The sequence below is a fragment of the Cheilinus undulatus genome, linkage group 15, assembly GCF_018320785.1.
Source record: "Cheilinus undulatus linkage group 15, ASM1832078v1, whole genome shotgun sequence".
Taxonomy (NCBI): Eukaryota; Metazoa; Chordata; class Actinopteri; order Labriformes; family Labridae; genus Cheilinus; species Cheilinus undulatus.
Window position 1 is genome coordinate 8,233,717 of NC_054879.1, and position 16,514 is coordinate 8,250,230.

General features: G+C 40.8%; 1 protein-coding gene across 2 annotated transcripts in view; it reads right to left on the reverse strand.

The window, feature by feature from the left end:
* The window catches only part of hdac4 (histone deacetylase 4), a 244,157-nt gene that overhangs the window by 22,833 nt on the left and 204,810 nt on the right, over positions 1 to 16,514 (reverse strand). For both annotated transcript variants that reach the window (XM_041806611.1, XM_041806612.1), the window contains 4 exons: positions 14,345 to 14,464; positions 14,154 to 14,251; positions 2,779 to 2,897; positions 1,954 to 2,087 (listed from right to left, as the gene is read on the reverse strand). In XM_041806611.1, the coding sequence (XP_041662545.1) occupies positions 1,954 to 2,087; positions 2,779 to 2,897; positions 14,154 to 14,251; positions 14,345 to 14,464 (471 nt within the window). The remainder of the gene's footprint in view (positions 1 to 1,953; positions 2,088 to 2,778; positions 2,898 to 14,153; positions 14,252 to 14,344; positions 14,465 to 16,514) is intronic.

A 16,514-nucleotide genomic window follows, 5' to 3' on the forward strand; every position in this document is an offset into this window, starting at 1 on the left:
GAAGTCCACATCATTATACATCATATAACTGGCATTAATGCTTTACAATGATGAAGTAAATAGAGCTGATTTAAATGAAAAATATTACATTTAATTATATTGCAGAAATAAGCTAAGAAAGCCAGTGTGGGACAAACAAACAAACAAAAAAATAAATACAATGAGAAGACAAATGTTAAACAACCACAGATTTAATGTCTGTCATCAGGAAGATCCATCTTGCAAAGCTTCAATCTGAAACCTCTGTGCCAGGTCTGAGAATGAACAGACCAATCATTGTCATTTGAGGAGAATGAGTTTAGTTTAGTTTGTACTGCAAGCAGAAAAACAATAACCTGACATGCTAGATAGACTGTTTCAAATATCCACTGGATCATCTGGGAAATCTCCCATATAAAAATGTTTAGAAAGGGCAGGACTTCTCAGAAAGTGATTGGACGAACGTTCTGTCTGTCACATTAACAACAGGACAACTAGAGTGACAAGACAAAGTGAGGTTGTACATGTGCACAGCTAGCAGCAAGTAACGTCTGTGTTTCACAGGCAAACTCCAGTGTAACTCTTTGCTCTTGTTTTTCATAAAGACATGTGGCACAGTTCTGACAAAACTGCTGCTTTTCTACTGATAACCTACAGTGGTAGCGACTACTGTAGAACTCAACTGAAGCAGGTCAGCAGAAAACACCTTTTCTATCATAAAAGGCTTTCAGTGTGGTTGTTTGCTCTTTAATTCATGAAGAAATGTGGTGCAATTCTGATAAAAGTTTGAGCTAATTCCGACACGCAAGTGGCAGCCATTGCTATCGGCTTCCAGTACATCAAAACCTCGCACACAGATACTGCCGCATTCTCCTCAAATGATGCTGATTGGCTGAACCGTGTTCAGTGCAGGACAAATGGTGTGGACTGGTGCTTTTTGAGATGGATTCGCCTGATGACAGACTGGCAAATCAATCTGCTCTGCAAGGTTAGAAAAATAATAGTGATTGTTGAAGTAATAAGCTCAGATGTAGCTATAGCCACTGTTCTATCAGAACTGAACATTTCTTGATTAAAAGAAGAGCAAAGAGACACACTGAAAGATTTTCTTGGCAGAAGAAATGTTCTTTCTCTTCTTCTAAGTGGCTTCAGCAAGAGTTTGATTCATCAGCTTCTTCCATTGATAGTGAACAACAATAACGGCTGCCTGTCAAACAGCTTACTCACTGGGGCTGTGCATGTCTACTGCATCTTATGTTTGTCACTCTGATTGGCCTGTAATGAATGTGACAGACAAAACTTTTTTAAAGGTTCTGCCCTTCCCAAACACAGACTACAGGCAATACTGGATGGATTTGAAATATATCATGCATGTCAGGTTATGAAGTTGAAGTTTTTCTGCAAAGACTGTGGAAAAATTTGAGCCATAATCCCTTGGTTATGTCTGGTTTTATACCCTGCACATTTGGAAGTTGCGGTGCATATACCAGAGTAAAACATGGTAAAGTTTTTCCCTACTGCTGCAGAGAAGGACATTACTAAGAACTAGCTGACTGATCCTGACAAACTAAACCATAAACAATGACTGTCTATCGTTGACAGTATTTTCATGATAAAGAATCAACGCTACAGATTGAAACCAAAGGCAGTTTGCATGCTTATTTCCTTCTTCTTCTATTAAATGATTAATATTTGCCGTGATAGTCTTCTTGTTTTATTCTGGTTCAAGTTTTTTACTACAACAGTCTAAATGTTGAAAAAAATCTATTCACAAAATGGGCCACTTGTGGTTGTAGTACTTAGCTCCCATTATAAACCTCAGTCCACATTTAATCCCATACCAGCTATGGGTTTGAGTCCATGATTCCAAATGCATTGTCGAATCTTGGCGCCTTGCTCAGGGTTATTTTGAAAGTAATTTATGAGGATATTTTGAAGGTAATTTATCCCTCCACCTCCAGGCTCTCATCTTACCTCATTGCCGAGCAGAGCGGAGACGCAGGCTTCAGAGGCATCGCATATGGCAGTGAGGTCGTGACCCCCCTCCAGGGCAAGCACCAACCGACCGCCTGCCAGACCCATCAGTTGCCGAGTCAGGTAGCCAAAGCCTGGACACACAGGAAATGACAGCGAATAGAAGGCAGAGAGAAAAAGAATGAGATGGGAGGAAGTATGGTGTTCAAGCTCTAACTTCCTTTTTGGATATTGATCAAAGAAAACCAGGGAGAAAAAGGGGGTTTGAGCATGCATTAGAGGAGGGATGACTGCATCAGAGGGAGGAAGAGAGGAAGAGAGTGCACTCTGGATTTACTTGGGGCTAAAAAATAAGCCCTAATATGAGCCAGGTTTAATTTCAATAAATGCAGCTTTGCATTTAAGCTTGGTCACAGTCTTTGATCTTTTTCTGTCAGGAGGAGGGGAGTTTAAATATATGCATTCAACTATACTTTTTCTCCCTTCACTTCTACCCCTATCCCCTCATCCTGCAATCCTCTCTAAACCACCCATATCACCCTGTTCACAAGAAAGACCCCAGCTCTTATTTGAGATCACCAGGCTGGTTTAAGAAAAGCTCTTTGCTGGCACGCCAAGGTCTTGATCTGAATACACAAGTCATAGGCACCAAGTACTGCTTGTATTTCCTCCTCTCAGACTTTATTGCATTGCACATGAAGAAAACAAAAATGTCTTAGGAGATGCATGCATTAAGAGTGCCTCATTCAAACTCATTTGGATAAATTCCGTTTATAGCTTGGTAGACAGAGGGTAATTAGCTGGGTAGCGGGGGTCTTCACTTACATTTGGCTGTCAGTTTGTATCCTCCCAAGGGTGGAGCGTGTCCGTCTACTGCATCGAAGCCTGAAGAGACCAGAACCATGTCTGGGGCAAACTCATTGGCGATAGGCATAACCACCGTCCTAGAGCGACCAACAGGAGAAAAAAAAGATAAAAAATGTATTAATGATAAAGTTTGAAGTTATGGAAGTGACATAACGTTGGAAAAAGAATTGTGGCAATACACTGCATGAAAGGAGGTCAAAAATGTGATGTAAATCTATCAACTCAGACACACCAGAAGCACTGAGAGTTTAAAGATAGTCCTGCCAGCTTGTAGTGTTGAGTCACATTGTTTAGTAACATACCAAACAAAGGGAAATACAGCTCTTAATTTACCAATATTTTTACAGTTGTAAGTGTAATATACCAGTTTGGCATGGCTATAACCTTCTTTGAAATATCGATACAAAACAGTCTCTTTAAAAAATGTTACAGTCAAGGCCAGCCAACCAGGGTGACCATGTAGGTCTATTGTTAAGTAAAGCTGTGATAACCAATATATTCAATCCAAAAATAAACACTCTTACCAAAGCAACACAAAATCTGTTTGATTTATTTGTGCTATGGTATGATACAGCTTTCTTAAAAATGTAATCCTGTTTAAACAGAATTACCTTTTTATTGGTAATATTAATGTTGTGTATGTGCACATGGAACTAAATAATAAGGAAAATAATGTTGACTACATAGCAAAGCTGTAATGTGAGCAAATATCAGGCTGCCAGAAAATAAAGGAGAATAAATTGAGACAATTTTAATTAAGAAGACCTAAATGATTGTGAAAAGAGAAAACCAATGGGTGAAAAATGGCAAAAATGGCTTCATGTGGCAAAGTTGGTCAAAAAGTGGCTTAACAATGGCATAGATGGCAAAAAGCGAAGAGAAGAGGTGAAAATGGGCAACAATCAGCCAAAAAGTGGGAAAAGGGGACAAAAATGGGTTAAATGTTTTTAAAAGAAGTGGCAAAAATTGGTAGTGAAAGTGGTTAAATCAGTAGCACAAATAAAAAATTTTAACATCTGAAACCAATAACAGCTTGCCACACTTTTCAGTTCCAAAATGATGGAACTGCTAGCCAGGATGCCAAAAAAATATTTGAAACACTTGCTTGTAGTAGAAGCATCAGGTATTACTGTTGCATCTGTTTTTGTTAAGTACAACTAGTGATGTGTAAGGAATTTGAGGCGTCGTCCAGGTCTCCCCACTATCCTTTGTTACCCTCAAGGGGCAAGTGGGGGGAGCACTCAAAATCAAAGCATAGAGATAAAAGTTAGAAATGGGATTGAGCCCCAAAAGCTAAAATGTAATTTAAAACCGAAAACAGAAATGTTACCACGATCAAAAGTCCAGAACAGTGAACTAGTAATATCATGTTTCCCACTCTGGTCAAGAAGAAGTCCCCACAAATCCCTACCAAAAATAAAACCATCCAAATATGAACAGCTGTGACTGGCCGCAGTGGATGAATATGTCGTCTTTGGTATAATGGTATGTCTTCAAAAATCCACAACCTTTGTTTGTTTGATGTTGGGAAATTTGTCTTTCCCAAAGCCTGAACGGTGTTAGGAAAGAATACAGAATACATTCAGGTTTTCTACAAATTTTGACTGGAACAATCAATTATACAGAACTTAGAGACCCTAATATTTTTTAAAACCCAATTTGGGCTTATGGCAGAGTGGCTAGACAGAATCCTCAGGCTGGTGAGAAACACATGAAAGCCCACTTGGAGTTTGTAAAAAAACAAAACTCCATGTGAAAGCCAAATGGGCTTTTATGTGTTTTGCACTGACCAGTGGAGGGCTGCAGTGATGACTGTCCTTCTGGAACTTTGTCCCATCTCCACACAGGATCTCTGAAGCTCAGTCAGAGAGACCATCGGGCTCTTGGTTACCTCTCTTACAAAGGCCTTTCTCCCCTGATTGCTCCATAAGCAGGGCCACCAGCTCTCATCCATTTGAGAATCATGGAGGCCACTGTGCTCAGATCTGTGCCTTACAACAATCCAGTCTCTGAGCTCTGCAGGCAGTTCCTTTGACCTCATGGCTTGGTTTTTCCTCTGATATCATTGTCAGCTGTGAGGCCTTCTATAGAGAGGTGTGTGCCTCTCCAAATCATGCCCAAATAATCTTTTTTTAACCACAGCTGGACTCCAATCAGGGTGTAGGAACAGCTCAGCAAACATCTAGAGAAATGAAGGAACCTGGGCTAAATTTCAAGTGATTTTGTCAATGTGATATTTCTTTTTTTTAATAGTTTTAATTTTTTTCCAATAATGTTTTTAATTTTGTTTTCACTTTGTCATTATAGGGAACTAAGTGTAGCTTAATGATAATAAAAATCATTTTTTGGCTGCAGCATTAGAATGCAACATAACAAAACTGAAAGAGTGAAGGAGGGTCTGAATGCATCGTATCTCTGTCTTGTAACTGATGAACATAAAGCATCTGAAACCAAACCTGTTCATAAATGAGACAAAAAGTTATAAAAACAGAAAGACCGAGGGCACAAGGGCAGCTAAAGATAAACTCAGTCACCTCTGATAGCTCGAAGGTCACCGCTGGAATCTAAAAAGACTATTATTAAAATATGTATATGCCTTTAAAGTGTTTACTCTTCTGGCGAGGACTGCGGTACTATGCTTAACCAGCGGGAGATGCTACATGCCGTTTTGGCTGTGTATACATTTTGGCATCTTTTAATCCCTTCATGGCTTCTCTCTGCCTTTCATGGTTTTCAAGGCAAACAGCGTCCTAATGAGCCTGTGTGTACGTTCTGTGTGTGGCAGAGGAAACATGCATGTTTGAAGTGGAGTTTTGGAAATTTGTAGGCAGAACCGCACTACAGCATCCTTTAGTAAAAAGGAGAAGCGGAAAGACAGCTTCTAATTGCTGGTGTGTATCTGTGTTAAGTATGAAGGATAATTTGAATGCTGACTGGGTGTGGTGACTGAGGGCTGTTTGTTTACAACCTCCATCTAACACACAGCTGGCAGGGAGGAAGCTCTTGAGCGCATTGTGTCATACATCCGTAAATCCTATCAACAGCGGGGTACGGTGCGATGATTCACAGCGAGTTGTGGCTGGAAAATCCAATCTGGTTTATATGTTGACCCTGTTTGATAAAAACAACATGATGTGTGTATATTCTAAGCAAAGAAAATTTAAATAGCTTGGCACTAGAAGATTGGATCACATAAAATTGGACTGCTCTGAATTAATCAGCGTCACTTATTTGTTAAAGAACACAGCCCAGATTTTTATGTGTAATAGAAAAAAATGAGCCATAAACAAGGAAATGGATACTCTCCTTAAAAACAGGAAAAATCAACACTTGAAATACCAACACAACATTTGCTTTCTTATCTGTATTTGCAAGGATAAGGCAGGGATGTCTGACTAGTCTGTGTTGGCAAAACTACGATGTGTCAGGGTTTTCCAGTTATTTTGATTCAGGATGTGCAGTATGACTCTATAAATAGTTAGTACTTCCCAGAAAGCAAAACAATGGTTTCCTCTGCTCAGATTTTAAAGGGGTTCTTGGATGTATGAGCAAGCAGTGTTTTTGTGAGGTCTGCAAGTGACGGAGTACCACAGGGCTCCGTCATAGGTCCTCTGTACTTTGCTGACCTCAGGAACACGGTGCTGGTTTCCCGGCTGTGGGCAAGCAGCGTGCCCTGAGCCCCTGAGGCCAACGGTTTTTCCATCTCATGTTCACCACCAAATTATAACCCTTAACTGTGCACACCACACCCCCCCCACCACAACACAACACTCATACGTACACACAGCTGTCTGAAGGAGAGGCGGGAGGTAGTATTAGGAACTTTTGGGAGTCCCAGACAGCGAGGATATGCTGGATGTGTGCGTCACACTGTGCTAGTGTGCATCTGGCAACGTTTCAGAGGAAAACGTCATGTAAGAGGAAGACAGGACCGGGTGGAAAAACAAGCTTGAATAAGAGAGATAAAGATAAAGAAAGTAGGAGGATTAAAGAAGGCATCACCTTCAGGAGAGTAAGCTTTTGTTTTTGTAATCAGAAAGCAATCAACAGCACATACTAGGCATTATAGGTGAAACACCCAGTGCTCTATTTAGGTAAGGCTTTAAATTTCATTGCATTTATTTGGCTTTCATCCAGCTTTTCCCTCAGATCACAAACTACAATCCACACATCCTTGCATAAATTACACCCCACACTAAGGGGAGATGGCCACAGCCATGCATGTGGGTTGACACACAATGCATTGACCAACAAAGATCCAACCAAGGGCTTCCCTCTTTAATCCCTCAAAACAGCCAGCTTCAGCTCTAGTCATGATTATGAAAACTGCTCTTGTCATCAGCTCTAGTCCCCATTCTTTCCCATTCTTTCCCATCACTATCACATTGACATTTAAGGGAAAAAAGCCCACAGTAATTAATCAAACTGGAAAAAAAGGAAACACCAGCGGTTTTAGGGAAGACTAATTATTCCTGAATCAGAGGCTACGTATGTGGAGATGAAAAAGCCTCTCTGTTAATAGATGGAGGGGAGAGTTTACGACGCTGTAAGCTACAGGACATCCTCAATGAAGAGTCGGCAAACCTAACCGCCACTGCCTCCCTCACGGCTAGATCTAAGTGTGTGGGGAGTAAATGGGGTGAGTATTAGGTGTAAACTTTTGTTTAGCAGTGTTTGGTTTACCTAGCAACAGGTGGACATGTAAAAGTATCAGAGGAGGAGCACTGGGAATGGGTTGGTGCTTATTTGCCTAAAGGAGAGTGAGAAAATCTTGTGCAGTTGTTAAACTCCATCAATTAAGGCTGTCATTCATAAAGTTAGAGGTCCAAACCATCACAGTAGAGGGTCAAGTTACAAAAAACATTAGATGTTACACATCTTATCTTAGCAATACCTTGTTCATCTTTTAAAATTTTTAAATCTTAGCCAAAACACAGGCAGTAACAGTCATTTTAACCCTCTGAGCTCTAAGCTATTTTTAAACCATTATGTCCTGTCTGGACTTTTTGTCTTAAAAACCCTATAAAACATCAACCCTGCTGCGCACAGCCAAGCTCTAAACATCCTTTTTTTTCAGGAAAGCCTTTACTTTAAGAATATGTGTGCTGCAGTAATGTCACTTAGGTTTTATAAAAATGATGAGGCAAAAAAGACACAAGAACAAATTGGAAATTTAAACTAAAGATTTTACGTGTAAAACACAGAAAATATGAATGACCAGGGTTTTTTGGACAAACCTATTCTCCCATCTCTTTGGGACTAAAAAATTTAAAAAATAATAATTCTGCAACAAACAGTCTCAAAATATTCACATCTTTACAAAACAGTCCTTCTGCTTGTGGAAATTTGAGTCATTAGCTAAAGCAGCTCCTGTCTGCAGTGACACAGGGGACACATCACGGCCTCTCTTTTCTCTCCATTATGAGTCATTCAGGCTCTCTTCTTCAGTTTCTAAGCCTGTCCACATGCCTTGTTCTGTTAAAGCATGATATGATGGAAGAACAGCCTGCCATTGGTTGCCACAGCCCAGTCACAAAGCATTCTGGAAAACAGACAATATGGTGGCAGGCTAACCCGCTGCAGGAACGATCAGAAAACGGATTATACATTGATAAAAAGACGCCTAATATCAGAGGTACTGGTGTGGATTTAATCATAAAGACCCCAGATAGTCAGCCAAGTTCTAGGCTCGCTAGCAAACATTCTGTAGGAGCTACCATGGCATGGATAACGTCATTACAACAGCGCAATGGAGGCCTTTCAGAGGAAAAAATAAATATGTGACTAAGATTTATTAGACATGCAATGTGGTAAGGTAGGTAAGATGATGTCTCCATGTTGGCATGGAGGGGGGTGGCTCCGGGACGCTGGAGATCACTGTTTAGCCATCTGGAGGTGTTGTGGGACTAACTGGACGAAACACTGACAAAGGAGGGTTCCCACTTGACAACCCTGGTGTCAAGTCTGTATGGTCTGCACGGTTGACTTGGGGAGGCAAACAATACAATATAAATGGTATTGTTAATACTACAGTATCGCAGTACCAGAAGCCTTGGTGTCGTCCCGGATATGTGATGGTATTTCAGGGCAGATAGTAGGTCTTCAGGGCAAAACATGTAGTGTTTTGGGCAAAGGGAGCTAGGAACTATAATTCCCTTCAGCTATTGTGAACCCATCATCCTTTGCTCTCCACTCGGATTAATTTAACAGCGTGAAGATGGTGGATATACTACAAGTGGCGAGGGAGGATCAGTCTATGTGGAGACCCCAGTGAGTGAAGTGTTTGAGATTGTTGAGGCCTCAGAGACTTTTAACTTTCACACTCTTGAAGCATTTAGGTTTCCTGGTGTGAAGAAATGACAAAGGAGAAAAGTTGACTGACAAACAAAGACACTGCCAGACTGCTTTGACACACTTGACGGGGAAAAAGCGTAACAGAAGGAGCGACATGGCCAATCAGCACCCTGAAAAGATGCAAAAAGAAGCCAGGAGTAGAATCCAGCCAGGCCAAAGACTCTTAAGGAAGCATTCACAATCCCATTTCCCCACAACAGAGTGAGGAATCAACAGATCGTATATCGGTGAATATATCTTAGAGACCTGCTGTAGTTTTCAGTGGACAACGAAGATTTAGAAGCTTAGTAAACACACTGGAGCACTGGAGTATAAGAACATAATTTTAAGCCCAATTCACACCTATGGCACTTTTTTGGCCAAGGTCTTCATTTGTTGTTTTAAATCCAGGGTAATAACTGCATCATGGACTTATTACCGAGGTTTTACTGTACTGTGAGATGTTGATACTGCTGCATCCTTGATGCTAATGCATAATTAAAGGCAAATGTATGATGTATTAAGAGCAAAAGGTGCTGGACATACTGTAGTGTGCTGTCGGAATAAAGGAAATGAATAAAATTCTGAGTATAGCCTTAACACTTGACACATGACTCTGTGATAATTCTCAGAGACAAAACACAACAGCAATATTTCCTCCTTTGCCCTTTAAACGCTCTTAGCATGGACTGAATTCTCAATACTTAACCCACCAGACATAACCTCACAAAAAGGCCCTTATTCCTTTTTTCTGCTGCCACTAATTACTCCTCTCCTGATCCTGATGAGTGCATTGCGTTTTTGGCAATTGTCGTCCAGCATAATTTCAAATGCACACAAATGTACTCAGGTTAATTCTGCAGTAGATCTTGGCATCGTGGTGATTTTGTGAGCCAAGGAAAACTTCCTCTCTGGGGACTACTCATCTTTGTGTAATTACTCTAGCCCATAATTTAGGCTTTTCCACATCTTGATTATGCCTTCTAATCCAGTGTACTCCAGGTTTCAAACATGGAGGGGAGCAATGTGGCATTGATGGTGGACCACAGGCTGTAGATAAGGCTTTTCATATTCGAAAATAAATTTTGATTCAAAATAGTAGCTCCAGATTCTTGTATTCATGCAATAGGACAAACTATGGATCTTTGTGATACATTGTTAAACTCTCTTATGACAGAAATATTTTCATAAAATCTTAAAGGCTGTATAAAAGCAGTGCGTTTATGCGTGTTTTATAATTATTTGAATTATGGATAAGAAAGAACTGTAACTGGTGACTGAGGAAGGAGCTGCAATCGTTCAGCTTCACCAATGTGGTTACCGGCAGGTGAGGCCCCTTTTAGAAGGAAATAAATACTCTCTCCCTAGAAATGAGTAGTGTTTATGAAAGCAGTCATCAAATGGTTAAACTGCAGAGCTTCAAGGCTTTCCCCCTCCGTTCATAAAAAAGAGGGGTAGAGCTGGAGAGGAGAGAGAGAATGAGAGAGCGAAAAACTCACACACGCACACTTACACTTCAAAGCCCTGTCATCTGGCGCTGTGGAGAGCTGGTTTGAATTAACTTTAATTCTCCTCCTCTCTCGTCTTTCCAAGTTCATGGCAGAAGAGGGAGTGAAGGGAGGAGGAGGAGAGAGAGAAGGAGATCGAGAAAGAGAGAGAGAGACGGTGCCTCTGGTTTTCATTAGGGCCAATTTTCTTATCTTTTTTCTCTGTGCTTTCTGGAGGCTCAGACTTGATCCCCTGCAAATGCAACGTGGCACAGGCCAGCGGAGGAATGGGAAGGTGCCGACTGCAAGGCACGCATCCCTCCCCGTACACAGTGCAGAGAGGACCACAGCACAGAGATAATCAATGATGCTGCGAACCAGAGAGACAGCGGCTGTGTGGATCAGGTGTCGCTGCACATGACTGTCTGAAAGGTGGTTGTAAATAGTAAGCAAGCTGATGTAAAAGATGCAGGTGTGAGCAATTTCTGTGCATGTTCATGCATCATCATGTACGTCTCAGCCTAAGAATTTTGTACCTCTGTGTGTACATGTGTGGTTTATGCATGAGTATGTGCGCGTGGTAAATCTATGAGCTGTGAGACAAGTCGGCTGGTGTCCTGTGGGGCCTATGAATTTTGTGATACTGCTACAGCCTTGGGGGATTAATGGCGCCTGGGTCTGAGGTGATACCCACCCAAACTCTGGTTCGCCTTCACTTTATATCTTTGGATCTATTCCATAATGCCAAGACCACTGATTTAATAGCCTACAATTACATAAACAGAACACACAAACACACTATGAGCCTGTCCACATGCATGTTCACTCATATGGATGCATGCACTCCTGAACAAACATAAACACACCCATACTACTGTATAATAAAGTGGGTTCTGCTTTCTGAGCAGGGTAATTTCAACAGTATGTACTGGTTCAACTCAAGCATGGTGCATTACTGATTAGCTTAGATATGTACTGATCAGCTCAATTACAGATTGCTTATTTTAATCAATGTCTCAGACAGAATAAGGGGGAACTTTCAAACCTGTTTCTCAGTGCTCATCAAGTCATAAAAGACTACACCGAGTTGCATTATAATGTCAGTTATAATACCATATGTAGTGATCCCCACAGGATCACAGTTCAGATTACTCTACTAAAATTTTGTCAGCTAACTTCATAAAAGTTCACTTCTGCAATTTCCACAGATCTATGTCTGCAGCATTTCATCCACACCACATTTTTGCTAAGACTGGTGGAGCGCCATTGCCTGTTGAGTCTATTCCTGAAGGGCAGTGCAGCTTAACTCAGCTCAGCTAGATTGTGAGATCCTGGGTCAAGCTGGAATAAAGAAAACAGTATAAAAAATTACATTTGTTTCCCTTTTGGGATTTGAGTGTCAGATAATTTATTTCCTTTTTTGATGTAATGTTGAAATAGTGATGTACAAGTCAATGATATCTGATGTTTTTCCTTTAATAAAAGCTGAAAAGTCCCTAATGACCCATACCGCAAAGAAAAAGCCACTGTGAAAGAAAACTCAACCATTAAATTTTGACTATAGTTTGCCAAAAGGCTAAGGGAGACTTCATAGTCAAGTGAAAGAAAATTCTTTGGTCTGATTAGACCAAGGTGGTCTTTTTTGGCCATCAGACATGAAGCAATGTTTGGCAAACACCAAACACTCTTCATCACCACAAACACACCATCCCCACTGTGAAACATGGTGGTGGTATCATTGTACTGTGGAGATGCTTCTCAGCAGCCATCCCTGGATGGCTTTTAACGATAGAGAATAAAATGAGGGAGACAAATTGAAAAGGGAGACTATGACTAAAAAGTGCATGTTTTCATCAAAATTGATCTGCATTGGTTCAAAATTTGATATTACCAGCTGCTTGCTAGGTGCCAAACATGTCTGGCCCAGCTTCATTTCTTGAGTTTAAAATTTGGCCCAATTGAATTTGTAATTGAATAGCACTGCCCTGTAAAATAGAAATTCACAGTTGTTTTGTTTTATCAACCATCCAGTCAGCGCTGTATTATGATTTCATTTAATATATGTACAGTATCTAATTTTGACAACATCAGAGTAAACAAAGACTGCATCCCTCCAAGTCTCTGGTACACAATGGCAATTTGAGCTTTTTTTTTTTTTTTTTTTTTTTTTTAATTCGGCTGGATGATCTGTGCATTTTTAAAGATGTCAGTCTGTTCAGGTAGGTCTGCAATCATTTGGGTCAACTATGGCTCAGTAGGTAGTCAGTCATTTCTTCATGAGAAGGTCAGGGTTCAGTCTTAATTCCTCCAAAGGCTGCATGAGTGGCTTATGAATGTGCATGGATGCATAGGAATAGGATACCTTTCTACTGATGGCCACTCTACCCAGCAGCCTTGTGTAAGTGTAGAGTGAGTGTGAATGGTTTAGTGTGACCTGTGTGTGAGACTCTCTGACTAGTCATGCTCAAGTCCACTGCACATTCTGAGAGTGGGCTCTGATGAAATTAGATTCGGCATGCATCTTGAGTGAAGCAGAGCGAAGTGGCTCTGTGGCGCAGGCCGGAGATAGACCCCAGTGGTCCAGAATCCCAAAGACAGATGGACTGCGGAGATGTAGAAATAGGGAGTAGATTGCTTCATTAACACAAGGACACTCTGTGCCAGTGTCTATCGCTGATACAATAAATGTAGATGTAACTGTAAAATTTTTTTTTGCCTTTTCATACAAACTCTTTTCTTTGCTTTGGTCTAAACTGAAAAGAAAACCAATGTGTCCTTAGGTCAACTACAAAATTCTGAGATTAGTCACGATTTGAACATTTGGATAATTCGACACATACTTTTAAAAGAAAAACTGACTACATAGGTACACAATGTGGTATAATATTTTGTACGTAAGGTCTATTGTACTGCCTTTAATGATGCATAACAATAATGCCCATCGGATAATAAATACACATTTTGTGGTTGTCAACAGTACATTAGTCCACAATGGTAGAAAGAGGAGTATGAGGATGGGGAAACGACAGAAAAGTGGGGAGGTCTGGGGTGCATTAATGGGGAAAGGTGTGCTTCCGGGGTTTTGCGTGCCGTAAGCTGCCAGAGGACAGTGACCTGTCAGTTTGATGTGCTCAGCCCAGGCCAGATGGACACACGGACTCTAACGTGAGCTCATCTTCAAAGAGCACTGGAACCAATCCAGACCTGCTCTTCACCAGCTGTACGATCCTACGTGTGTCAGACGTGTACATGTCTGTGGTGAGTCCATGCCTATACACTTGTAGGTCTTTCAAGCCGTCTGTGTCTGGGTAACAGGTTAAAAATAGTCAGAGAAAGTGCACCTAATTGAAATCAGACGTGGTATGAGGAGGAGCCCCTACCTACAGAACAGCCCCCAATAGATCACTGTCAAACTCCGCTCTGCTTTCCCTCTAAGACACTTTCCGATGAAATCTGCTGTAACCATTCAGTCACATGTTCCCTATGAAGTAGCAGGTGTTGTCATTGTCTTACCTAAAAGCAGCCAGGTATTCTGCATCCCCCATGGGAGGTTCCAGTCCACCAGTAAAGGCCATGTTCACATTGAAGCCTACACCTGCTCCACTTCCCACCTACAATAAACACAAGCAAACATGCACAGGTCACTTTGAGTAAATTTAGACAAATGAGTTGACAGTTCAGTAGAGAGACAGACTACTTCAGACCTCATCAGGAGCTCCACTGCCAGGAAAGAAGTTCCCATCATCGTAGCGGTGCAGAGACAGGTAGAGGACACTAGGGTCTGTGTAGAAGGCCTGCTGCGTGCCATTACCATGATGAACATCCTAAAAAAGGTGGAGAAGAGTAAAGAGAGAGGGTAAACATTACTGTTAAAGTTATAATATGCACAAAGGTCTACAAGTTTTATAACTGTCTATGTTGTAAATCTTTAATTTGACCACTTATGTTGACTCAAATATTTGCAAAAATTTTCAAATCCAGAGAAATTCTCAGTTTTTATACTTGTAACAGGATGTGTCTTGTCCCAGTGGCTGCCATGATAGAGCTCCGATGACAAGACATGAAATGTCTGTTATTGCCGTAGAAATGTTGGATCAAAGACTGAAGTGTGAATTACAACAAGCTTTTGTTCTTTTATTGTATCTCATTCAAGTTTTTGCAGCTTATTTGTGATCCAGCATGGTTATTCTCTGCAATCAGCTGTGCATTCTCACACCAAAATGCACCACTACATCTCCACCCCCCCAATCCTGACCCCTGAAATGTCTGGTTCTGTGGCTTACTTGATGCTTTGAATTGAGTCTTTAAACAGAAACTGCATTTCATGAGGATTCCTAGAAAGTAAGCCAATGCTTTTTCATGGATGACTTTATGTAATGCATTAACCATGGCTCTCATTGGGCCATGGTTAATGTCATAACATCCAATTCCTTTATAATCATTATCCATTCGGCTTTTGTGGGTGGTTCATAACCTTCTCTGTGTTGATGTAAACAACTCTCCTTGCAGTAAACCATTTAAGTGCACTTTCTGAGAGCAAATCCCAGCTTGCACTTTAACCCAAGAGGGTAATTCAGTTGTTAAATTTAATTCATTTAATTCATTCAACCCTATAAAAGAAAAATCTGCTTTGATTAATTTCTTTGCCATTTGTATTTTGTAAACAAGGATAAGAAAAATCGTTTACAATCATAAATGGAATTTTTAAAAGGAAATCGGAGGTTTGATTTTTTGGCCATATTGCCCAGCCCCAGAGGAATTATTTTGAAGTGTCTGTAGATCTGCTCAGGGCTTTAAGTGAAGAAGAATCTGATGTTGGGGAAGTTTCAGGTCTGACTGACCGGTTTAAAGACAATTTATGGATGTGACAGATCATCATCTGCCAGTGATCCAGGTCTCCATCTGTGGTTTATAAACTGTTCTTTTATCTCTGGTAAGATAATTTTTCTTGATCTGTGCTACTAATGACAATCAATGCACTCTAATAATAGGGGCTTTTGACCCCCCTGGCTCTTTTAGCTATACAGAGATCCCCAGCAATTCTAGTCTTAAAGCGGATAGTTTTCATATTTTAAGCTTTAAATCGTGAAAGGACCCGATCTTTCCCATAACTGCCATTCATTCTGATGGAGCGTTTTTACCCAAAATGGGGAAGGGTGGGCATTGTTTGGGAAAAGAACCAAGATGGGTTGATCTTGTCAGTGCACAATGCAGTTGATTTTGCACTTTGGATTAGTTTCCCCAGACAAAAACTCCTCATGCGATACAACTGTCTATGCTGTGCAGTATAATCTGCAGTTAAGCTTTCAGCCTGTAGTGTCTGTTATCAGACAGACTCACAGTGAGTCACTCTGCCCTCTGCCTGGCACTTGTTGCCCTTGTTGCCCTGAGTTTTTTCACTCCAGCCAACGCTCCACAAGGTTAATTTATCCAACAGTTTATTTCCAGTTTTCTTTAAATGCACCTTCATGACCTTACAAAGGAGAAAAGTGGTTAAAAAGTGGTGTAAAACCCAGCCAATCTGATCCGTGTCATGTATCCAAGCATGTTTTGAGCGCTGTAGTTCACGTCGAACAGTGTGAGTAATCATACAGTGTCTGACAGTCGCAGCTGCATGCACTTGCAGCAATGATGTAACACGTCTCAGCACTTGATGCTGGTATATTATCCACATTGGTTTATAAACTGCAGCCAGCATTAGATAAAATTGGGATTAAGAGTCTGACTTAGACACCAGAATTTACAGTTAGTGTGATAGAAGTCTAGTCATGTTAACAAAAAGATGAATGAATCAAAGAAAAAACTCTGCCATGATGTAAAAAGAAATGTAAGCAGGGTTCAATAAACTTCAATCGTTACACTTTTGTCAACAAC